At 37.6% G+C, this 26,334-nt stretch overlaps 2 protein-coding genes across 5 annotated transcripts in view; one reads left to right on the forward strand and one right to left on the reverse strand.

The window, feature by feature from the left end:
- The window catches only part of LOC101134474 (putative uncharacterized protein encoded by LINC00472), a 224,624-nt gene that overhangs the window by 86,550 nt on the left and 111,740 nt on the right, over window positions 1-26,334 (reverse strand). The window lies entirely within an intron of this gene.
- On the forward strand, window positions 5,921-20,776 carry OGFRL1 (opioid growth factor receptor like 1). Of its 2 annotated transcripts, none has more exons than XM_031012347.3 (7): window positions 5,921-6,402; window positions 10,524-10,610; window positions 10,761-10,842; window positions 13,536-13,614; window positions 13,714-13,780; window positions 13,891-14,036; window positions 18,599-20,776. In XM_031012347.3, exons 1-7 carry the CDS (start codon window positions 6,169-6,171, stop codon window positions 19,260-19,262), a joined length of 1,359 nt encoding a protein of 452 aa, XP_030868207.1. In that variant the 5' UTR covers window positions 5,921-6,168; the 3' UTR covers window positions 19,263-20,776. The 2 variants fall into 2 exon arrangements, with proteins under 2 accessions (XP_030868207.1, XP_030868208.1); XM_031012348.3 differs by having other exon boundaries at window positions 10,764-10,842.

The raw sequence follows: 26,334 nt of genomic DNA on the forward strand, positions 1-26,334 counted from the left end.
GGTGGGGCAAAATTTCTTCTTTTCTTTTTTGAAGTCAAATATGTCTATATCTCATAGTATTTATACTATTTTTATATCAAAATATGGTCTAAATGCTACTGAATTATCCAAATAAGAACTCTAAACATTGTATTTGAATGCATCATTATTTTTAAAATTTAAATAGGGCCCTATTTTTAGTCTACAGGCTGAATTTATGCAAATGATGATTAACTGAATTCTTATATTAATTTCAACTTGGCTCCACTGATATGTTATTATGCACTAATTCAACACTCATACATTCTATGGACCTTTTACCTTTGCTTTATTAACAACTTTAGTGCGATTGGTAAAAAAAGTCTTTAAGCTGTGAAAATACTCAGTATCAGTTATGAGTTTAGAGTTGGCCTTTGAATTGTAAACTATTTCTTAGGAATAAATTAGTTCTGTAAAAATGTTAAACATTCTCTTTCAGCAAACCATAATGCATGAATTCTAGAATGTACAAGTTTTTACATTTAAATATATCTGAAATAAGATGCATCTGAGAATAAATGATTCTTAGGTTCCATGAAATGCAATACGTTATTGCTTTGGTGTATTAGCCAATGCTCCAGTGGCCTGGAAAAGGCTGCAAAGGCACCTGACATATGCAGCCAGGTCAGTCATCTACTTCCTATCCGTTACTTTACCAAGAAATAATAAAACCAACAAAAAGAACTACCAGAAATAATGAAAACAGGGTTGCTTTTGATGAAAGAGGCTAAAGATTGGTTTTTGAAAAATGAACCAATATCCAAAAACCTTACATCAAATGCCCTGGCCTGCTTTGTCCCTTACACACCTCACACACCTGTTCTCTGGCCACTCTGGCCATAGGGGCTAATCTTGTTCTTGCCTGGGGCCTTTGTCCATGCCAATATCTTTGCCAGGAATGCTCTTCTCTCTGCTCTTTGTCAGGCTAATTTCTCTCCTGTCTTTCATTTCTTCCCTTATATGTCACCTCCCCAGAGAAATTCTCTGACTCCCAGAGTAAAGCCAAAACCCCATGATCTCACTTTGCCTGCATTATACTTACAATTTGTAATTATTATTATTTTTGAATTTATTAATTGCTGTCTTCTTAATATATTCTTGACCCTAGGTCAGGAGCTCTCCCTACGGCAAGGTGGCTTCCCATGATGGATGCTGATGAAAAAAATTAAGTGAGAATAACAAAAATGAATGAACGAACAAACAAATAAACAAACAACCCCAGCAGTACACACACAACATATCCTGCTACTTTTTGATACATTTGATATATAAGATTTGGAAGACCACACGGGTTCAGAAGAGTCTTGGCAGCAGTTTAGGTGCCAGTGAGGGAATTCAATTCATTTGTTACCAATATTTGATAGTAAAATATTTGACCCTTTATATCTATAATAAAAAATGCAGGCTGGGCGCGGTGGCTCACACCTGTAATCCCAGCACTTTGAGAGGCCGAACTGTGTGGATCACCTGAGGTCAGGGTTTCAAGACCAGCCTGGCTAACATGGCGAAACCCCGTCTCTGCTAAAAATACAAAAATTAGCCAGGCATGGTGGCGCATGCCTGTAGTCTCAAATTCTTGGGAGGCTGAGGCAGGAGAATCACTTGAACCCAGGAGGCGGAGGTTGCAGTGAGCTGAGATTGAGCCATTGCACTCCAGCCTGGGCAACAGAGCGAGACTCCATCTCAAAAGAAAAAAAAATGCAGAAATCTCTTTGCTACTACAAGTTCAGTTTAGTTGAAATTAGACGTATGTGTGTTTATTTCTGTATCCCATTTAAAACAACCTTGAAAGCTTTGTTTTTGGTATACAGGAATTGCGTTAATTGCTGGTCATTTCTTTGAGACGAATAAGAAGAAAGAATTTTAAGGAAGAGGTAATGGACAGCAGAGATATTTTTGCAACAAGCCTTAGAAAGATAAAAGAAACATGCAGAAAAACATTGAATTGCACAATTGCATTGTCCAAAAAGAAAGAAAGATTTTTGTAAGTGGGGCTATGACGATGTTAGTGGTTGGCAAGGATACAGGAGAAGATATCTCAGAATCATACAAAAAGTATAGAATATTTGCAGGGAGGAAGGAGGAAAAAATATTTTGTTTTCATAAATTATAACCTATTATAAACTCCTACCTTAAGGAAGGAAGATCCTGGGAAATTTCCAGCAAGTCTTGTCTGGTCAGGAACTCTATGTGAGGTTGTACATGCTGTGTCCTGCATGAAGATGTTCAGTTAAGGTGGTGGGAGGGAACTCCAGTTCAGGCCCTGCTCACTAAGTCCTGGAGCAAAGGTGTCTTATTCTCAAGAACACAAAGTTCTCATGGGTGCTAGCAGAGGCCCTTGGCTACAGTCAATGGAAAATAATATTACAGCATGTTATTACTAATTTCAGATGTTTCTTTAGAGAGCCATCTTTATTATTTTTAATTTTTAAAATAATACTTTTTTTTTTTCCTCCAAAGATTTCAGGTTCCTGTGAGGTACTGAGGAGTTAACTCCTGAGGTTGGGGAAAATGGCCCTTGATCTGCCCTTTCCTTTTATTTGAAAGACTCTCAAATTATGTAATAATAAACCTATGTTAATGTCCCTAAAACAGGATTGACTATAAAAGACAATTCAAGATATGCCAGATACATTTGGGTTTCATCCAAAAAAGTTTAGTTCCTGAAGCACCAGTTTCTTTGTCCTTTGTAAAATGGCCTCACCCTTAAAGGATTTCATAACAAAGTTGAAAACAGAGTTATATTGAAGCATGGCTATAGCATCTGCTTAATTTAGAGCAGATTCTATTTACAGGGAGTCAGAAACCATATTATAGTCCATTGTGATAATAGTTTCTCCTTGTTCCATACATGTGTATATTACTGTTGAATTATATGTTCTTTAAAGACATATTGAGTGAATCATCATTACAGCTAACATATATTGATAAATTAATAGATGCCTGGCACTGAGCTAAGTGATGATTTTTATATGAAGCAAAGGTACCCTTCTTTACTGTTGATGCAGGAATATTAAATACTCTGAAAGGCAGGGATAATGAAAAAAAGTTTAGGTATTCGAGAAGGATAATTCCTGTGTATAGAAGCTTGGGATGGCAGAACTTCAGCATTAACTTGTAAAAATAACACATAGATTGGGCACAATGTGGTCGTGCTTATTGCTCTAAACTTAAAATTGATTAAATATTATATAAGGTTGGTGTTACGCTTCATGTAAAATTATGTTCTTTAGAAAATATATTGCACAATCTGGCATATCATCTATGGTCCTATAAAAATTGACACATTTTTCAGAAGGTGGTGTAAAAGGGAAGGATTTAATTGCAGTAGTTACTTAAATGTTTATATGCACAAACACAGATACTTCTCACCATTCCATCATCTACTGATGTATAACAAACTACTACAAAATTTAGTGACCTAAAGCAACAGCCATTTTATTGCATTTCACTCTTTTGTGGGTCAGAAATCTGAGCAGGGCTTTGCTGGGTAGTCCCTTTATTCCAAATAGGGTCGATGGAGGTCACTGAAAGGTATTCAGATGGTGGATGGGTTGGTCTGGAGGATTCAATAAAAAAAACAACAACAGTGGAATCCAGCAGGGGATACTGGAAGGTAGGCCTCAGCTGGTACCATGACCAGAGGATGACAAGAGGCCACACACAAGTGGCCTTTCTAGGAGTATGGCAGTCTCAAGCCAGCTGAACTTTTTACATGGCAGCATGGGGCTAACAGAGAGAATATTCCAAGAGACCCAGTGGAAAATGCAAGGTTCCTTATGGCTTAACTTAGAAAATCCTGGACTATCACTTCTTTCATATTCTATAGTTAAGTAAGTCACTGAGGCCAGCTCCTTCAAGAGTAAGGAATAAGACTACTTCTCAATTGGAAGAGAGCAAAGAACATGTGGCCAACTTTAATCTACATACACCTAAACCAACCGATGGAGCGCCTGGGACACAACAACTATCCTTAGACTTTCCACATCAACAATCTCGGAACACTTAAGGCTGGACGGACAATATCTACTTCTGCAATGTGTTCCGGTCTTCTACCAATGGAAAATCGAATTCCCAGCTTTGAGCAGTTGGATTCCTGTGGTATGTGGCTGCCCCACATCTTCTTCTGCTAAGCCATTATAATCAAAAAGTATTTTTTTGGCGGGGGGTGGGGGCAATGAAGTCTCACTCTGTCGCCCAGGCTGGAGTGCAGTGGCCTGATCTCAGCTCACTGCAACCTCCACCTCCCGCGTTCAAGTGATTCTCGTGCCTCAGCCTCCGGAGTAGCTGGGATTACAGGCGCCCGCCACCAAGCCAGGCTAATTTTTATATTTTTTTGTGGAGATGAGGTTTCGTCATGTTGGCCAGGCTGGTCTTGAACATCCGACCTCAGGTGATCTGCCCGCCTCGGCCTCCCAAAGTTCTGGGATTACAGGCGTGAGCCACCGCACCTGGCCCCAAAAGTCTTTTTGTGCACCCCATGTCTATTTCTTATTAGTTTCAGAGCTTTTCCCAGTCATAGGATCACAGAAGGTCAGAGCTGGAAGGGATGCCAGAGATCTGGTCTCATTTTACAAATGAGGAAGTTTAGGTTCATGTGACCTACTTAAAGTCAGAAACTGATTAGTGACAGAGCCACAGCCTAGATGTCTTGTTGCAGTGCATGAAGAGCTTAGGTAATCCTGATTTATCCATGGAATAGGCAGCCGGTTTATCCGATTCTTCCCTTAGAAACAGTCCATCTAACATGATTTGGCTTCCCACTTCATCATGAAACATTTAAAAAGAAACTATTCATTCCAAGTTCAACAGTTTAATCTTCAAATATCTAGCTCATCTTTCTCAGTCCATATTTAACAAATGTTTACTGAGCACCCACCAAGTTGACAGCACTGTAAATACAGACACACTTTCAGACGGGGGCTGCCTGCAAAGAGGCTTCCCTTCTAGTTAGAAAGTCAGAAGACACATTTTACAACAGTCACTTTTCTCTGGGTCACATATTTGATAATGCTACCTTATCTTTAGGTACTTCTATAGGCTTATGCCTGTAATCCCAGCTACTTGGGAGGCTGAGGCAGGAGAATCGCTTGAAACCAGGAGGCGGAGGTTGCAGTGAGCCGAGATCGCGCCTCTGCACTGCAGCCTGGGCAACAGAGGGAGACTCTGTCTCAAAAAGAAAGAAAAGAAAGAACAGAACAGAACAGAACAGAAAAAAGAAAGAACTTCCCTAACACAGTTCTCCCTCCTCCTTTCATTTGCAGAACAGGCCACAGGGCCGAGGCTTCTTCCATTAGAAACAGCCCATCTGTTCTACTGATTCTGAGATTTTTGCCTACCCAGAGCACCAATTTGTAGTGGGTGTAAGGTTACCCACAAATCAATGTGATGGTCCAGTTGTTACTGTTCCTTTTGTTTCACGAGCGATTGCTCATTAGATGAGGTGACTGATAGCTCTGACTTTTTCTAGACCACAAGGACTCTAGGTGGCTGCCCTAAGTACAGTTGTGGCAGCTGGGATTTCCTGTTTATATGGTGCCCGGCACCATCAGCTTTTGTCCTCCGCTGCATCTAAAGTGTCTTCCTCCTGGACCAGGGAGAGGGGGAGGGGGTGTGGACAGGACCCGCCTGCTGACGGTGACACCTCTTCGACACCACGTCCACGCCAGTCCTCAGCTCCCGGAGCTGGGCGGGATCCCTCATCCCGCTCAGCTGGGAGATGCCCCGGGAGGGAGTCCCCCGGCTCCGGGCGGCGAGGGTAGTAGCCGACCCCAATCCACTCCGGGGGCCGCCGGGGGCCGCGTGAAGGCAGGTGTTCCGGGGAGAAACGTGGAAGGGAGGCGCGGCCTGGGGCCGGTGGCGCTCGGCTGGGGGCCGCAGTTGGCTCCCCTGGGGGCTCTGGGCGGCGGCAGCTCCCGCCTGTGGGGAGGAGAAGGAGCCGGATGGGCGGGTTCAGGCGCGCGCGGCGGCGGTGCCGGGGCCGCCGGCTCCTCCCCGCGAGGGTGCCTGTCCGCCGCTCGCCGCGCTGAGGCAGTGCGGGGCGGGCGCGCCTAGGCTGCCGCCCAGCGCCCTCGCCGCGGCCATGCCCGGGCCCTAGAGCGCCTGCCGCAGCCTGCGCCCCGCAGCCCCGCGCCCGCCGCCGCCTCTTCAATGGGCAACCTGCTCGGCGGGGTCAGCTTCCGCGAGCCCACCACCGTGGAGGACTGCGACTCCACCTGGCAGACCGACTCGGAGCCCGAGCCCGAAGAACCAGGGCCGGGCGGCGGCAGCGAGGGCCCGGGGCAGGAGCCCGAGCAGCCCGCGCAGCCCCCGGAGCAAGCCGGCGGGCGGCCCCGCGTCAGCCCCGCGCCGGACGAGGACGCCGAGGCGGCGGGCGCCGAGCAGGTACGCGGCCCAGCGGTGGCCTCGGGTCGGGCTGGGGCGCCCCGGCACCCCAGAGGGGCAAGTGCCAAGCCGCCCTCGCGCTCGGAGGCCAGGGGCGCCAGGTGGCTGCTCGCCACTGCGACCCGACCCCTCCGCGCCGCGGCTGACCTGTCTCCCGGTGGAGCCCGGGGTCCTGCAGGAGCCCAAAGCGCCGGACCCTCCCACTGCCGGCCTGGGGCCTGGCCGAGGGCACGACGGGGAAGTCCCTCAAGGCAGAACCCAACTTGAATGGGTGTTTTCTTTGCCTCTGCAGCGCAGCTGGATTATGCGAAGGTGGGGTGGGAGGAACCTGTCTAAAAATAGAGGATTTTGACAACCCCTTTAGTGTGTGTTATCGGTAAAAAAAAAAAAAAAAAAAAAAAAAATTACTCAGAATAAGGTGGGGCTACAAGTGCAAGCAGCCAGCGCTCTCCCCTACAGTGGGGTCTAAGCCGTCAGAAGTGTAGGCCCCCATCTGAAGTTCATACGTCACTGTTCTGCCCAACTCAGGCCTTTCAACCTAGGATTCAGGGCATTCTTCACGAATCTTATTTCACCAGAAGACTTGTTGATCCAACTGTGTTTGAACTGTTTGACTAATACAGCTTGGAGGAGAGGTTAGTCAAGAGATAAGTAAGCCCCTTAATCTCTGATGGACTGAAAATAATCAGGAACTTTAAAAAGGAGGAAATATGTAGCCGACCCCCTGAAGAAGTGTGCATCCTGGAGGTGGTTCAGGTTTGCCGCTCTGCATTAGGCCCTTCTCTTTATCAGCTAGGGGCGATGGAGATTGGGAAAATGGAGCCCAAAGTCCAATGTGACCACAGGGTTTTGGGGGAATCATAACCTAAATATTACAGCTAACGCTGCCTCAGCCATCTTGATGATCAATTCTATTTAGGTAAGGAGGAAATCATAAAGTCTTAGTGCAGGCTCTGTGTTAAACGTGTTATTTAAATGAACTACAATTTTGGGGTGGGTGTTTGCTGTGTGGTCTCCATTTTAGAGAAAACTGAGGCTTAGAGAGAAAGGAAAACTTGCCCAAGATCACTGAGGGAGAGGATGATGCAAACCCAAGTCTATCTATCACTGATATCAGCGCCTTGGACCTGTGGAATTCTGAATTTCCATCTGCCCCTGTGTCTGGTTTGCCGCTGTTGTTTTGCATTGCTAATTCAATCTTATTAAATTATTAGATGCTGCATTCTCATGTTTTTCCCTTACGTTTGTCTCCCAATTAAGTAACCTCCTACAGAAATTTGGAATATCAAAAAACACCAGCTAAGATTCAATCCAACTAACCAGATCCATCTATATAAAACATTTTAATAATGTTCAGTCAGTTAATTGCAACCCCAGTAACTAGTAGACTACACCAGCCCTCCCTATTCCCTTTTAATGATTAATTTTTCTTGTTAGTATCACCATCTGACTTCCCCCAAAAATCTGCTTTTCAATTTTGCCTTTTGACTGCCAACCCTGTTTGTTGTCTATTCTTCAGAGTCAATCCACTTGCAGGTAATACTGGAGCTACTTTTAAAGCGTATCCCAGACTGACTCCTTCACACCACTTCCATTGCATCATCCTAGTCCCTCTGAATATTGAACAAATGATGGTGACATTAACCAAGACAGGGAAGTCTAGGGAGAATGCAGCTATGGAGGTTAAATCAACGATTCTCTTGAGTTTGATATCCTATTACACATCCAAGTAGAGTTGTTGGGTAGTTAATCATTTGTTGGGTAGTTAAATTACATCTATGAATGGAGACAGTCCAGGACTAGAGTCCTCAGCATCTGAGATCAATGGTATTTAAAGGCATGGGAAGATAAGGGGTTATCAAGGAGTGATGACGACTGAGGACCTTAGGCACCCCTCCATTTAGAGGGTATGAAGAGGAGGAGGAGCCAAAAAAGGAGGCTGACAAGGAGAGCCCAATGAGACAGAAAGTAAACTAAGAAAGTTATAGTATCCTGTAAGCCAAATACTGACAGTGTTTCAGGAAGGAGGGATGCTTTAATCGGCCCAGTTCTGTTGGGAGGTCACCTGAGGTGAACATTAAGAAATGGTTTGGCAAGATGGAGATTTATTGGTGAAGTTCACAAGAACTATTTTGTTGGAGTGCTGAGGACAAAAGCCTCATTGAGGTGGGTCAGGGGAAAATGGGGAAAGAAGAGAAGGAGACAAAGTATGGGCAATTCTTTGGCGGTGATTTGCTATAAAAAAGGAGTAGATATATGGATCTGTAATTGATGGTAGGCTTGGGTCAAGGAATGTTTTGTATGTTTATTTTAAGATTAAAGATACTACAGCATGTTTGTTTGAGATCCAGAAGAGAGGGAAATTTTGATGATCCAGGAAAGAGGAACAATATTGAACAACAGAATCCTTGTCTGAGCAGGTGAAAGGGGTCTGGGTAGAGAGTCCAAAGGGAATAGGGGTTGGAAGAGCAGGAGCAGATGCTGGCAGGACACAGACATTCTTATGATAATCCTGAGAAATAGGTAGGGCTTGAGTCATTATCTTTATTTCAGAAATGATAAAACTAAGATTCAGCTAAATGATTTGCTTAAGGCCTCACAAATACCAAGTAAGCAGCGTTCAGATTCCTAGTCTTCTGACTCCAAGTCTTGGGCTACTGATACTACACCAAGGTTTCCATATATCCTTCATTTTTTAGTGTGACTGAGATTGATTCAGACCTGGACTTGGGACCCAGAGCCTGGGATTCTTGTTCTCGCACTGTCACTGGACTCTGGGTGGTGTGCAACTTCTCTAAGCCCCTGATATCTTGTTTCTAAGATGGAAACACTAATTAACTGTCAATCAGGTGTGTTTTGAGAATCAAATGAAATAATGCCTTTTGACTGTCAACCCTGTTTGTTGTCTATTCACTATATATGTAAGTGCTTTGTAAATGGAGAGTGCCTTCTATACAAATGTAGGATGATGATTCATATGGTTGTATCTCAGGCTAAATAGATTCAGAAACTTGCTAGGCAGAGCTATTTTGAAACGTGTGGCAAGGACCAGAATTCAAGCTTTTCCTTGCTTATGTAACATGACAGCGTAACTAATGTTAAGCATCAGAAGATTTGATGTTGAAGTAACTCGGTACTTGTAGTAATAGTGAGAATCACACCACTTCAAAAATGTGTGAAAATTACTTAGAGGATGCCAATCTGTCAACACAGATGGAGGACAGGGGTTGAGGAGAAAAGAATTTGGGGCAAAGCTTTTAATGACTCTTAAAGGTCTGAAGTTTTTCTTTTTCATGATTGTCATCAGCACTTTCTCATACATTATAATAGTACATATAGGGAATGCAAATCGATTATTTTAACCCACATCTTATACTTTAAAAATCAGTTCATGGTGATAGGAATTTTACTTAAGAGTTTGAATAGTATGAGTAAACTACCATGTATAAGTTGTTTCAATTGGACATCATTCCATTTAAGAGCATTTTATTGCTTTGTGTGTATATATTTTAAATGTTTATATCACATTGTATTATCATTCAGTGAACAGATGATTATTCATGCCTTTGTGTACTTGTCATGGTATTATAAAGGATGGAGTTTAGAAAGCTAGTTTGTTTTAAAATCCTTTCTTTTCATAAATATTACTTGACTTCCAAGTACAGCTAAATGTTGCAAATTTAATGACAATTTTCTTTGTAGAATTGATTTAGTATCTTAACACATTCTTAGTATTATGTAAAATATTCTAAAATAAGTTTTATCATAGAATCACTTGCATAGTCCTCTGGTAAATAAATGTCTTGAATTCCTTTTTGAGTTCCATTTTTGATGGATATTGATCCATAACATTGGCCTCTTAGGTTTTTGGTTAATAATGAAGTGTTTTATTCAGTAATATATCTTAGGACAAATGTTATTGGTTCAAATAAGAAAAATAGGATGCTAAGAAATATTGCTAGTAAGCGTTATTAAAGGAATATTTATAATATTTTCATTAATCTGGACAGATTGACAATTTTCAGGCTTTCTTTATGGATCTTCCTTAAGTTTGTTCTGGAAATTTCTTTGTGAAATTATCTTGCGTCAACATGTAAATGGAGTTTCACCTTTTATTTCAGGGTGGTGATTCCACTGAAGCAACTGCCAAACCAAAGAGAAGTTTTTATGCTGCCAGGGATTTGTACAAGTACCGACACCAGTACCCAGTAAGAGTATAGAATGCTATGTTTTAAACTGTAAACTATTTTCCTTCTGTTTTTAAATTTTTATGGTGCCACTGAGAAAACATGCATGAAGGGTCCTTGTACCTTTACTGTATTTCTATGTGCTGGAGATTGATTTATTTTTTCCTTTAGCAGAACTTCAAAGATATCCGATATCAAAATGACTTGAGCAATCTTCGTTTTTATAAGAATAAAATTCCATTCAAGCCAGATGGTGAGTAATGTACTACTTGATAAATTGCACTTTAAATAATCACATACACTTGGTTATTCTTTATTTTATGGTTTGTTTCATTGATTGGATTTACTTTGCTATGCAGTCTAATGTGTCCCCTTGGTAAATTCTGGAGGAAGAGCTATGGATTAATGGTATCTTCCTTATTTACATTGCTATTATCTGAAAGATAGTAGGGACAATTTTTGTGACAGGAAGAGAGAGGAGATGTATAGAACCATAGAATTTTAGGTTATTAAGGAACAGTAGAGAAGATCAAATTGAGCTTTCTCATCTCAAAGATTAGGTCACTAGGACTTAAAGCTTAGGTCACTCGATTGCAGGTTCTAGAGTCCACTGTTCTTTCCATTGTGCCATAGCTGAAAACTATTTAGCATGTGATTGAAAAGTGCTGTTTGTATTTAGAATTATCTTTCCTGTCAGTTTTCAGATTCAGTATCAGCAATCTACAGCAATCCCTGTTTGGAGTTCCAATATTCTGGGAAGGGAACTGCAGATACAGTAGATCTCCATCCAACTCTGCCAAATACACTTGTCTCCTTCCCAACTCTGCAATTGCCCTCCTAGGATATTTTCCAAACCCATAGTGAGAAGATGCAGCTGCTATGGTAATATGACCACAACATTGCATATTTCATTGAGGCATCATGCTGTGGTTCATGGTGGTCATCCTAATTTTATCCAGGTCACCCTAGGAAAGCTGGCTTCTCTCCCAAGAGCCCTTTTCTGTGTGAGGTGGTCAGACTGCCCTGGCTTCTGCTATTTGCTCTCAGTGGAAACTGAGCCAGTTCCACAGCAGTGTGAGTCACAGAATGAAGGAGATAGACTCCAAGGCTTTCAAGTGGCAGGACCTTGCATTCTTTGGTGAACTAACTCGAGGCAAGAGGTCTAAAGCCTGAATGGAGTTTGGGAGGAGGGAGTCCCAGTACTGTGTACCAACAGACCTACCAGTTGGGAGTTAATATTTGAGAACATTGTTGACATGGCCAGATCTACTTGTCTTTAACTTTCTGGTGTCCTGAAAGTCTGCTGTGATGTGGAGTGAAACCTCTGGATAAAATTGCACAGTTATATTTACTAATGATAGAAACGTGCTGCTTTATTTACTAATGGAAAAATATTGGCCAAATTATTCATTTTGTTAGGACTTGGGGTAGAAAAATATTTTGAAGAAATGCAATGATAGATTGTTAATTTGAGTCTGATTTGAATTTCATACAACTTTCCTAAAGGAATGCCTTCACATATTAAAAATATTGAACATAAAGCTATGATAGTATTTAACTCTATTTTTTTTTCTACTAGGGAATTTATTTTGTAAATATTAATTTAAAAAGTAATTTCAAGCAATATATTGAATTTTTGGTAATCTTTATTACAAAGTTTATTTTGAAATCTTATGATTGGTGGGGGTCAGAAGTTTTAGCTAAGGTCAGATAAAATGTTTATCCTAGTTTATTATATAAATTATATCAACTCACTTTCCTCCCTAGTATACATACACACGCACACACACACTACTTGCCAGTAAGCATAATCTTGCAATGGTATTTATTTATCAGGCAGGAGGAGTGGTAGTTGGAAAGGAAAACAAATGGAAAATTACAGAGGTAAATGGTTTCAACATGCCAATAAAGCCAACATTATGATTCAAAACAACTTTTTACCAAACCTTCTGAGAGTGGGCCTCTACTACAAACTGGTGATCTCTGGAGGAAACAAGAATGAGATGAGTTATGTTCGGAGAAATATTATATTGCTATTTTTTTTTCTACAAGATTGACTAAATGGCTAGTCAATTGTAAGGACCTTGACAGACTTAGGAACAGGAGGATTTTGTTTTTGTAAGTTCTTGTAGAGGAAAAGTGGACGGGGTGAAAAGGGCTTACTTCTTGGAACCAGAAAGACCTATGTTGCACTCAAGATTTACTTTTTTACTAGTGTGTAACTTTGAACAAATCTCCCAGTTTCTTCATTGTTAAAATGAGGATCATAACACTGGCAGCATTCTGTGAAGACTAAGCTGGATAATGTGCGCTCTGTGTAATATGGGCACAGCATGTAGTAAGCACTTATAACTTTTTCCTACATTTTTCTTTTCTCCTTTTCCTTCTCCTTTGTTTTCTCCTTCTCATTTCTTTTCTTCTATTTCTACTCCCCTTTCTTTCTTTTTCCCTAGGATGCATTTCATTTTGAGCCAATCTAGCATTTAAAGAACTATATAACTCCTAGGACTGGGATTGGCAAACTTTCTGTACAGGGGCAAATAGTAAATATTTTGGGCTTTGGGGGACAGTGGGTCTGTATTGCAACTACCCAGCTCTGCTACTGTAGTACAAAAACTGCCATAGACAGTACATAAATGAATGTGCATAGCTATATTCCAATAAAACTTTATTTAAAAAACAGCTGGCAGGCCACAGTTTGCCAAGCTCTGCTTTAGCATTGCCCAACAAAGCCTTGTGCAATTTGAGATGCTATTAATTTTTTTTAATTAGATTTATCACATAACAATATATGGGCATAGGGTATTCATCTTTTTAAAAGCATTATTCTTGTGTGCTATTATTAAATTTAAACAAGTTTTCATATAAAACTCAAGTGATTTGAATCTTAAAATGCCTTCACAATGTTTGAAATGTCTGGTTCATTTTTAAATATTTACTATTTAGGTGTTTACATTGAAGAAGTTCTAAGTAAATGGAAAGGAGATTATGAAAAACTGGAGCACAACCACACTTACATTCAATGGTCAGTTACATATTATCTATCTTGAACCATGTCCTATTTAATCATGTATGTTTTCCAGACAACGTTAATAGAAAAATTTTATTTTTTTAAAATAAATAGGCTTTTCCCCCTGAGAGAACAAGGCTTGAACTTCTATGCTAAAGAACTAACTACATATGAAATTGAGGTAATGCAAGCTCATTTCATTTTATACAGGGTGGCCAAATAATATTGCTGTTTCACTGTCCTTGTAGCTACTGAATCATTTCAGCTGACTTTTTTCATTTTTTATATTAGGAATTCAAAAAAACAAAAGAAGCAATTAGAAGATTCCTCCTGGCTTATAAAATGATGCTAGAATTTTTTGGAATAAAACTGACTGATAAAACTGGAAATGTTGCTCGGGCTGTTAACTGGCAGGAAAGATTTCAGCACCTGAATGAGTAAGTAAAGCCCCTGTGATAAATCAGGGGCCAGCACAGTTATTTTCCCTTGGTCAGAGTTCTCTATGAAACGCAGGAACAACTAGCAGATGAGATGGGCCCAGGAATTTGGATTAAAAAGCTAGTGTGAAATGCATTACATTCCTGTACCACATTCTAAAACAAAACAAAACAACAACAAAAAGGAACAAAATTCTAGGTAGAAACACAGCTATTCAGCTTCAGACCTGTTTCTCCCTGAAACCTTCCTATTGCCCACAGCCAAATGTTGCTTCTCTCCCTCCTCCTTATGCCACATTTCTTTGAGTTTATTGTTATTGCTTGTGTACAATTCTGTGTATTCCTTCTTGTAGGCTGTAAGCTTCTTGGGGCACAATCTGTTTCTAAGCATAATGCCTTCTTAAGATTAAATTCATGAATTAAGCCTACGATGTATAAAAATCATTTTATAAGAATGAGATGGGCCCATACTTTTTACTAAAAGAGAGAGAAAATTACACTTGTCTTCACTATTAAGGTAAAAAACAAAAACTCATTTTTGGGTAATAAGTCCCAAAACTTATGAAGAACATTTTAACATAGTTTATTTGGAATTGTTTTGCTGTATTCATTTGGTTGGATGTTTATAACTTTTGTTAATACTCATAACCAAAGTTTATTTTTCTTGATATTTTCTTCATATTCACTATTTTCTTTTTAATTATAGTTAAATTTTAACTAATTTTAGTTACATTTAAACTAATCATAGTTGAATTATTTATGAATGCTGGCCTATACAGCCACCAGCTTTAAAGTACTTTTAAGCATATTATAATTAGCTAAACTGAGCAAGTACTAAGAGCAAAAAAATTAAAACTAACCTAAACAATTTTCCTTTGGCCACAGCAGTCTACGTTTTGTGCATCAGTTAACTATTTTTTTATGTGTTTTTATAGAACTTTCACCTTGCTTTGGTAAGATGGGCATAAATATATATATTTTTAATTTTATTATTATTATACTTTAAGTTTTAGGGTACATGTGCACAACGTGCAGGTTAGTTACATATGTATACATGTGCCATGTTGGTGTGCTGCACCCATTAACTCGTCATTTAGCATTAGGTATATCTCCTAATGCTATCTCTCCCCCCTCCCCCCACCCCCCAACAGACCCCGGTGTGTGATGTTCGCCTTCCTGTGTCCATGTGTTCTCATTGTAGAATTCAGATGGGTATAAATATTAATGTTATAAGAAGTAAAAAGCCTTCTTTTTACTTTATTACTTATAATCAATGATATTAAAATGGTAGTTTGTACTAAAACACTAAAGATATGGGCATAAAGCTTTATATTCCTGACTAGAAGATCCATTAACTCATAACTCAAATTTGACTTATGTAGGGCACTTAAAGCATAGGTATATATACCTCTACCTAAGCAATACAGGTAGCTAGCTCTGGACAGAGTTTCTAAACACTTATATTACACTGTGAAAGAGCTACATGCCAGCATCCTATTGACATGAAAGACAGCAAAAGTAACAGTAAATCTTTTGAAAGGATTTGATAGTACCTCATCTTTCATGTACTTAACGACTATCATTTTAGATACCTCAAACTTGTTATTTTTGGTTGGAATAGCAATCTTGCTTAGTAAATTTTTATTGAATGAATAAATGATGAACAAAATATGGTCTTCAGCTTAAATCCTCCTTGGAGTTTTGTTATCATATCCTCTGATTTATAGGTGGAAACAGAGTCTCTTTTTAAGGCTTTAATTAAATGATTTCCAGGGTTGAGGCAGGGGAAGGGAGCCTGAACTAAGTCACTTCTCACTCCTCTGCCCCATCCTTTCTTTCTGCCACCTATTGTCAGCATAGAGCTTTTCCAGCTGTGAATTAACTGCCTTAGAATCTGCCAGAAAACACGCTGTTTCTTCTCTAGTTTAGTTGCAAAAAATCTTTACTGACTAGATTTGAACAAATGATAGAGGATTCTATGAAAACGTCTGTTCTATTTTCTTCTTCAATTGGGTCCTTTTCTGACTTATTCTTAAATGTCATAACTTATTTGTATTTTAATGTATATGGCATCTTGAGTAGTTTACAGTAGGCAGGGAACTCAATATATTTATAGTAGCTAAGCAGATGAAAAATATTGAATCAAAGTAAAATAAAATAACATTGAGTGAACAAGTGACCTTGACTAAAAGAGGCAAAATATTTTCAGACATGAGAGTACAAATATATGGACCAACCACTAAGAGGTGTTTTCAATTTTGTTTGTAATCAGCTTGGATTACTGAGCCATATTTAGACCCTGGGGTGCCTTTTAACTTTTATTTTTTGTTTCCTGGTTCTCACCTTGTATGTCTTCTCTCTTTACCTACCTAGACTTCTTGCAATTTAAACACTATTTGCTACCCTTAACCTCTGTCTGGAACCTCAGCTTCTTTCTTTTGCCTATGGTGTAACCCTAAGATGGTTTATACACTATAAGGATTTTAGCCACTCTCTTCTATACCATTTAGTCTTTCACTATGACATTTATTACAAATCATACTGAAACACCCAATTGCTTTATTTTGTAGTTTTGTTCTAGGATCCTTATCATCATTTTTTAACCCAAGTCTTTTTCCTTTTATACTGTTGTGCAAATATTTTTAATTGGAGCATATATAGATATAGTAAATGTGTACAGAAATTTTAACTTCAGCATTCATCTAAGATTGGCTATGTAAAATTGAGCTGGTTGCAAATATAGTAAATTTTGTTTAGTCATAGAGCTCCTCTTTTTTTAAAAAAGAATTCTTCCACCTTTTTATACATCTTTTTCTCATAGATATATGAGGCAGAATTGCCCAACGGTTTTGTCACTAAGTATTTAGAGTATGCAAACTCCATAGGAATGTAACAACTAAGTTGCTCCTGCTGTTAGTGACACATTGTCTTAACTGTACCCAAATTTGTATTGTCTCAAGAGTGTTACTTCCTATTCAAAAATACAGATGTATAAAGCTGAGACATCTGTGTTGCATTTTACCCTCTGGGCTTCACAGTTGAATGTTAAGACAATAATTTTTTAGTAAACATCCAGAAAGATGAAGATGATGAACTGTTGGTCTTAGCTTTTCCAGTGTTTGGTTAGTATGAATCATTAAGGTTTTTGTTTTGTCCAAAGAAACTTTCTCATTGAAACATAAGACCATGGAACCATACTCTGCCATCCCTTAATTCATCAACATCTTTCTCCCTGCTTCCCAAGTAATTTGCCAATTATTTCAAAGTAAAATCTTCAAGCATTTTTGGAAGCTAGGACACGTATATATAATGTTTGCAGAAAGTTCCGTGTCTGAGATATAAAACAGGCTTTAGGAAGTTAGAAATAAGTGATGGTTATGGTTATGTGGCAATATTGGGTAAATAAATACCTGGGCTGTTGACAACACCTATGATTAATACATGTGGCTGATGATTCGTTTGGAATTTGACCAGGCATGTGTAATAAAGCAAAGATTGAGCTGAGTGAGTTTGGGGAGTTACATTATGAATTGTGACAAAACAGATTTGGAAAACATTCATCCAGTAATGGCATTAGTTTTGTGATAGAGAGGAAAGATGTTAGTGTAATCGGGGAAAATGTACCCTTGGAATCAAGACCATTAGAAATAAGATTTAAAATTATCAGATAGGGAAAGAGGAGGAAAGAATGACCAGAGATTGAAGAAAATTAGGTTAAGTTGGATAGGTACAAATATGGTGGTCCCTAATCTTGTATCTTTAAATGATAATACTAATAGTTTTAAATAGTATCTAGTACTTATCGAGTTCTATATACCCAGCATGTGTATCATCTCATTTGATTCTTACAACAGTCCTGTAAGTTGTGGGCACTTTTCCCCATTTTACAGATGAGGATACTGAGACATAGAGAAACATAGTTTCACTTAGCTGCTAAGTTACAGAGCCAGGGTGTGAACTCAGGTCTGACTCCAAAGCCCATGCTCTTAACTGTTAAACTAAGCTCTGCTAAATAAGTCAGTTTCGTGTCCTTTGTCAGAACTGTTTTAGCAAAGTAGAGTAGTTTTTGCCGCCATCCTTATGAGTTGGCTTATGTGGTGGATTTTGCTTATCAGCTGGCACTATAAATTGTACGAGTCAGCTGTTAGCTAATGTGTTTATGTTTAGCAATGGTTACCTGTGATGAGTACAGTACATTGATGTTGGTGCAAATAAATGCTCTGTTAGATCATTCATCTTCAGTGTATTTTCAGTAATAAGCAACAATTTGACAGTGGTAATAAATTTAAACCTAAATATTTTTCTAATATGAAGAACTCAACAGACAAGGGAAGTTTATTTTATACATATGACTTTCACATAGATTGACATTACATTGTGGCCTAAGGATTTAATACCCTCTGGTTTATTCTTAATGGTATCAAATATGGCATTAAAAAGTCATTACATGGCATATTTCCATGGCTTACATTTCCATAAAAAATATTTTCCCAATAGTTTTCATTCTCCTGCCTTCCTACACCTGATTTCCCCCATTCATTTGATTCAATCCTCTCTTCCAGGTCCCAGCACAACTATTTAAGAATCACTCGTATTCTTAAAAGCCTTGGTGAGCTTGGATATGAAAGTTTTAAATCTCCTCTTGTAAAATTTATTCTTCATGAAGCTCTTGTGGAGAATACTATTCCCAATATTAAGCAGAGTGCTCTAGAGTATTTTGTTTATACAATTAGAGACAGAAGAGAAAGGAGAAAGCTCCTGCGGTTCGCCCAGAAACACTACACGCCTTCAGAGAACTTTATCTGGGGACCGCCTCGAAAAGAACAGTCGGAGGGAAGCAAAGCCCAGAAAATGTCTTCCCCTCTCGCCTCCAGTCATAACAGTCAAACTTCTATGCACAAAAAAGCCAAGGACTCCAAAAATTCCTCCTCAGCTGTTCATTTAAATAGCAAAACAGCTGAAGAAAAAAAAGTGGCACCAAAAGAGCCTGTGGAAGAGACAGACAGGCCCAGCCCAGAGCCCAGCAATGAAGCTGCCAAGCCAAGAAATACAGAGAAGGACAGTAATGCTGAGAACATGAATTCTCAACCTGAGAAAACAGTTACTACTCCCACAGAAAAAAAGGAGAGTGTATCTCCTGAGAATAACGAAGAAGGTGGAAATGATAACCAAGACAGTGAAAATCCTGGAAATACAAATTGCCATGATGTTGTACTAGTACAGTGAATTATCAGAAAACCCATAAGCCAGTTTAGGCTAGAGAGGAAAAAACTACTGTATCATTTATCCTAAAGAACAGAGACGAGGTCAATTTCAAATTTTAGCCATCTGTTTGTGATTTCTGTCATAAGCATTTTGTTGTTTGTTCTTTTATTTTGGATGACAATGAATTGAATATCTAATAAGGAGATTTAAGATAAGATCCAATAAATGAATGTATTCTGTAATGCTTTTAGGATGTGAATTTTCAAATTTCATATATAATAATTACTTTGAGAATATTTTCAGAGTATCTAGAAATTACCATGTAGTATTTGGTATACAAAATACATTCTTTTGAGACATTATAGTCTACATGAAGGAAATCAAGAGGATAATTTCATTGGATTGCTACACTTTTACCTGATTTATGGATTTATTTTACTTTATTTTATTATTATTTTTTGAGACGGAGTCTCACTCTGTTGCCCAGGCTGGAGTGCAGTGGCATGATCTCGGCTCACTGAAACCTCTGCCTCCTGGGCTCAAACGATTCTCCTGCCTCAGCCTCCTGAGTAGCTGGGATTACAGGCGTGTGCCACCACGCCTGGCTAATTTTTGTATTTTTAGTAGAGACGGGTTTTCACCATGTTGGTCAGGCTGGTGTCAAACTCCTGACCTCATGATCCACCCGCCTCGGCCTCCCAAAGTGCTGGGATTACAGGCATGAGCCACCGTGTCTGGCTGATTAATTTTTTTTTTAACTGTAAGAGTTTGATCTTTTCAAATGTCTTCAGAAACTAATTTGGATTCTTTGATTCTAGTACCTCAACGTGTTTATTTTTAGATTCTGATAAGTGAAATGGATGTCCTTGTGGAGCTCTGGCCTCCCCAGCTTATCTATCAGTCCTGCTGTCCTCACCTCCTTGCCTCTTTCCATGCTTACCCTTAAGCCACCATCTTTCTCAGCTAGCGTGTGTGTTTCTAGTGTAGTTGGCCCTCCATATTCAGGGGTCCAGCATCTGTGGATTCAACCAACCGCAGATTGAAAATATTTGTTGGAAAAAATGGATGGTTACATCTCTACTAAATATGTGCAGTCCTTTTATTTGTCATTATTCCCTAAACAATACAGTATAACAACTATTGACATAGCATTTATATTGTATGTATTAGGTATTGTAAGTAATTTAGAGATGATTTAAAGTATTTTACATAAGGGACTTGAGCATTCCTAGATTTTGGTAACTGCAGAGGGCCCTGGAACCAACCCCCTACAGATATCAAGGGACCACTGTACACATTAGGATGATCTATATTGAAATCTACATGGAACAGAGTGGGACTTCTAATTGTATGACTTCAAGATTTTGCTTTGTTTAAATTAATAACTGTTTTCAGAATTAAGTGCTTAAAAACAAATTTGATTGAAAAGTTCAAGACAAGAATTTTGCTCTCTATGGCTGTTCCATATAAATTTGATGGTTGATTCTGAATGTAAATGACTGAAGAATTAAAAAATAAGAAATTCCCTTTTAAAAGGCATGCCTCTTGCACTGTGAACAAGACAGTAAGTAGTCCCTTAAACCATGAATATGTCAGTGTTCTATAGATTACGAAATTAGTAATGTTGCTTAGCCCAAACGTGTTTTTTAAAAAGTATAGTTTTGTGCATCTCTAAGTTATCAAACTTCAAAATTGAGAACAAATTTAAAAGTCCATATATGCAACTCTAGTAAGCACTTAATATGTTACATAGCACTGGTTAAGAACAATTAATTTTGTTTCTATATTATTACTAATTATTATTACAAATCAAAAAACACTGTGATAAGAACTTCAAAGCATATATACAAATATAGTTAAAGCAATGAATAGATGAAACATGTCTACTTTATTTCATTTAGAAAGGAATTAACTTTTTTGTTAGGCTTTTAAGAAAAGTTCTATTCATTTTAATCCCCTAGGGAATTTGTAATATGTCCTACTTCATTCATATCATCTTCTGTTGCCTCTATTGAGCCACATTTTCTGCAGTGGATTTCTTGAAAATAATCACACTTATAGTATGCCTCTAGAAATATGATTTTACTGCTTTGAAGTTTACATGAAACATGCCAGTTGCTTAACTCTAATTTTTTATATGAATCTCAGTAGCACTTTTGTTGTACGTTGTGTTCCAATAAGTATAGTATGGAACACTTTCTCATTTTTAGTTCCCATAATATCCCAGTTTTTGCTTTCCTAGTGTTCTGTGAGTATTAGGATTTGGCAATCTGCTTTTGCATTTCAATTTCTGTTTTACATGCAAGAAAAACATGGACACTCTTATGTGGTGCTCGTAGCTGTGTCTCCATAGAGCTCAGTAAATAGTTCTACAGGGTTTAGAGGATGAGAAGCGATTGTCAAATTAGGCTGAATTTTAGAACACAAAGAATTTAATTCAAAATAACTTACCAATTTTATATACATGATAAAGTATTCAGACAACTTTCTAAATGCATAATAGTAAAAGATTGTGACCAGATATTATGATATTAATAAAGTTACCAGATACTAAAATCAATGAATGTAATTTGAATTACTTAGAAATTGTAGTATATTAGAGCCCTTATGAGTAAAAACATTTCATTTAGCAACTTAACTTTTAGAATATTCTTCCTACTTAGGGATTTTGATTAGATTGTACCATTAAATTCGAGAATATTTAGTCTCAAGAGGAAAACTTCCTGGCATCCATCTTAAATAGTGGCCTTTTCCCACTATGGTGTTTTTAAATGCATATTCACATATAATAGTATGTTTCTTACATTTAATCCCTAAATAACTTAGATAATCATTCAGTGGAGAACAAGTAAAAGGATATCATTCCTTTTGGAGATAAACATTGAGTGTCTAGAAATTTTTTCTATTAATGCTTTGTATATTAGTTTTTTAAATAAGATCTATAGATATGTATTTATGTGTGTCTTATATATGAAACAGTGCTCTGGGTTTGACTCCTATGTTTTGTAATTTTAAAAACTACGATATGCTTGCAGAAATTCATTGAGAAGCTGTTACAAAAAATGCAGTGAAGCATGACCAAATAGCTAAAAATATTACTGAATCTTTACAAATATATAATCTTTATTGTTGTACTGTGGAGTGCAAGGATACTAAATATTGGCTATTGATAAAATACTAACTTGCATTTCATGGCAAATAGATGTTATATCGCTTGATTAGTCTAGAACATTTCTAATATTTTGTGCTTTCATATATCAAAGGAGATTATGTGAAACTATTTTGAAATACTGTAAAGTGACATATAGTTATAAGATATATTTCTGTACAGTAGAGAAAGAGTTTATAACATGAAGAATATTGTACCATTATACATTTTCATTCTCGATCTCATAAGAAATTCAAAAGAATAATGATAGAGGTGAAAATATGTTTACTTTCTCTAAATCAAGCCTAGTTGTCAACTCAAAAATTATGTTGCATAGTTTTATTTTGAATTTAGGTTTTGGGACTACTTTTTTCCAGCTTCAATGAGAAAATAAAATCTACAACTCAGGAGTTACTAGAGAAGTTCTAAGTATTTTTTTGCTAAGTAGTAAAAATATAAACATATGAAAATGCCATAATGCCTGTCATAGTCATTGTTTCATAGTTTGTCATATAAAATCACCTACCCTGCTTCTAGTTTTATACTTTAATCTGAGTGAAAGTATGATGTGGTGGAAAGGAAAAACAGTACAGTATTACATCTGAGTTAGTCTTTGAAAAATCAGAGTAGTAAATGAACCTCAACACTGAGTGGTCAAAAATTGGGTTAACCAATGGGGGGAGAATATTTGGTTAATTGTTTTAATATTAAATTTTCAAGTTTATAATAAAGTTATGGTTGAGTAGTCATCCATACTGAGTAATCAAGCATTTTTTAAACTATAATTGAGGCTCTTCTAAAGCTTTGTTTTCTAATCTAAGACACAAAGGATTTCTTGATCTTGCTTGATTGTAACTACATCTACCAGTCTTTAATGTCTGTTTGGGGTGAGTGGCGATCCTCTGTTGTAGGAATGTTTTTGAAGATTTCTATTTTGTTTTCCACTTAGGAAATTCCCCTCTCTCATTTGGGGTATATGCGTTGAGTATAAGGTAGGCTGTATTTAGACACACTAGAATCATTAAATGTAGGTGAAGTTGTAGAGAAAAATGGCCTAGGTCAATGTAGGATCTAGAAAATTAGGAGTGGACATTTGCTGGCTTCTTTTTGAGTTTTGTACTGTTTATTACAGGAACATATTTGTGTGGCTAATCTCTAGGGTGACAGTGACTACTACCCTGCTCCTTCTGCATTCTAGTTATTCAACACACCCAGCAGATTGTGTTCAGGGACAGAATGTGTTTTTAGAAATCCCTTATTATTGAAATGAATAATAATATAGCTATAAATATGAATGTCTGGAGGTATCCAGATGTGCCTTAACAAATGTAAATGGTTTTCATTCAGAAGTTTACATTTTTATTCCATTATAAAATCTCATCATTGGGAACTTTCTAAACCATGAATATCAGTTCTTTTAATGAAATTTAGTTGGTGCTTTATCATTTTGGAGAAGTTGCTGTTTGGGACAATAGCATCAGTTTATCAAGAAGTGTACTCACCATGATATTCAACAATGTGTTACATTTGACAAAAAGTGTTTAGAGTAAGAAAGACTAACTATACTGTCTGTTATATTTATTTATGCTTTTTGTAGTTTAGCTGCATACTATAATTTTCATTTTAAACGTCCCTTAGTTACTACAAATAATATTTATGTTTTGCTTCTTCTTAGATGTAGGCGGATGCAGAAATAGAATTATATTAGAGAAATTATTAAAAGTTTAATTCCAGTAGGCAGTTGGAGAAATCTGAAACTAATCTGAAAAACTTTTATGCTGTAGTCTCATTAGAATCATTTTAAAAGCACTGTTCTTGCATTTTTCCTAGATTACAGAGAGTGTTCTTTGTCGTTTTTTTCCTATTCTGTTGTGAAGTTTATTGTTTCAGTTATTTGAGGGAAATAACCTCTTAATATGTTTATTTTCCTGAACTAAAGTTTTCATGTAGAGAATACAATTAAATGTTTTGTGTTATGACCCAAACCGGCTGGAAGTAGAGTTCTGAGAGGGAGAAGGGACAAGAATCAGTGTGGGCGTCTCAGGAAAGTGGCGCCAGTGCTGGGCTCCAGCCTTCTCCACTGGCATGATGGGTCCTCAGATTCTCCTCTGGATAATGAGGGTGTTGGGCACTGTGAGCTCTGACTTCTGGGGAGGATAGGCCATCATGGACTCCATACACAATTTTGATGGGTATCAGTTCTCATAAAATACCTGTAATAATTTATTTTGTAGTTATTTAGAAAACTATGAGCAGTTGGGCATTAGTAAATTGTAGTTATATCTTAACGATCTTGGGAATCATTGAAATATGAGTTTTTTTCCCTCACCCCTATTTATTTAATTACAAAAATTAGGGAAGTTGTTCATTCATAGCTGTATATTAATATAAAATCTCTTTATAAAATGATTCAGAGAAAAGGCAGTAATGGTCACTTACTGTGCTAAAATACCTTTTTTTCTAAAAATATTTAAGCTTTAGGGTTTGTCATAGTTTTACTTTTTAAATTATAGTTTGTGTAACAATTTACATTAACTAGAAAAATTAGATATATAATAAGTTTTGGTACTAAGAAACATTTACATTCTACACTCATTAGTCAAATTAACTTTTTTTTCCCAGTGCTAACAGATTTTGTTTCATGTGAAGAAAAATAAAATACAAATGAAATAAAAGTCTAGAAACAGCAACAGGAAACTCACCACAGAAATAAAGACATAACCCTTGATAAGTTTGTGTAAGTGCCAGAATTATTGGAAGCAGGTGACGAATGATTAAGAAAAGCTTTATTGTGGGGACATGCTTTAAGAATCAGCTCTGTATTTGTGCCAAGGAGATCAGGTATTGGTGTGCAAACAGATCCCATTAATACTCTGATTTGAACCATGAATTCACCTACTCTGCGTTGAAGCCCTCCAGTAGACTGATAGATGTAATCAAATGATCAGCTACCAAGTTTAATTCCTTTGCCTGTGTGTAGCAACAGTTGGTAGTTTTACAAGTTAAATTGATGGTCTGGCTGCAGATAAGAGAAAGACTCAGTGAAGGTGGTTTGTGAGTGAAATAACTTCCACACTCTCAAGAGTTGACAGCGTATTAATTGTGTGGCATTATAATTGTGAGAAACAAATGAGAGCAAAATGTTAGGTCCTTTGACGAGCATTTTCCTCCTGTTTTTAAAAAGGGCTTTAAGTTGTTTCCTATGTAAGGTAATCTTTCTTTTTTAGTATTATCTAAGAAGAAGGATGGCAGATTATGTCATTTTGGAAACTATTGTGTCCCTTGTATTTTAAATATTTCAGGAAAATGCCTATGATTGTTACAAAGATGTGTGTTTTACTTATAACATAAGCTCTGATTCTCCAGTGGCCACTGGGCCTTCTCTGTGCTCTGTATTCAGCTGCAGTATGAATTACAGAATGCTGTGCATGTTCGTTAGTACCAATACCATGTGTATGTGGTAGAAGTTGTAACCAGTTTCTGGATCTGTATGGTACTATAAAATACTTATTTTATAATTCTGTAACCGTATGGCAGTGTTATGCCAAAAATGTATAAACAGCAATAGTTTCTGTTGCTTACTGCTGTATTTTAAAATATTGTTTCTAAAATAATAGAGTTAGAGTTCCTTTTGAGTAATTATTTTTAATAAACTATTGCCAAATATACATCCTGTAAAACTAATAAAAGCCACTCCATCTTAGGTAACATTTTAGCATTGTGCTAGAGTACATTATGGTGATTTTGCATGATTAAAATATTTTTAAAGAACTAGAAAAAATGACTTGCTGTTTTCCTGTCATTAAACATGTATTTTTTTATGATTAACATATAAGACTAACATTATTTTCTTTTATTCTCAAAAATAAATATTGTGAAGGGTGAATCATATATATGAAGTTATTTTTATTGTGAGATTCTACAGAACAGATCACATATGTAAAT

The sequence above is a fragment of the Gorilla gorilla genome, chromosome 5 (assembly GCF_029281585.2).
Source record: "Gorilla gorilla gorilla isolate KB3781 chromosome 5, NHGRI_mGorGor1-v2.1_pri, whole genome shotgun sequence".
NCBI lineage: Eukaryota > Metazoa > Chordata > Mammalia > Primates > Hominidae > Gorilla > Gorilla gorilla.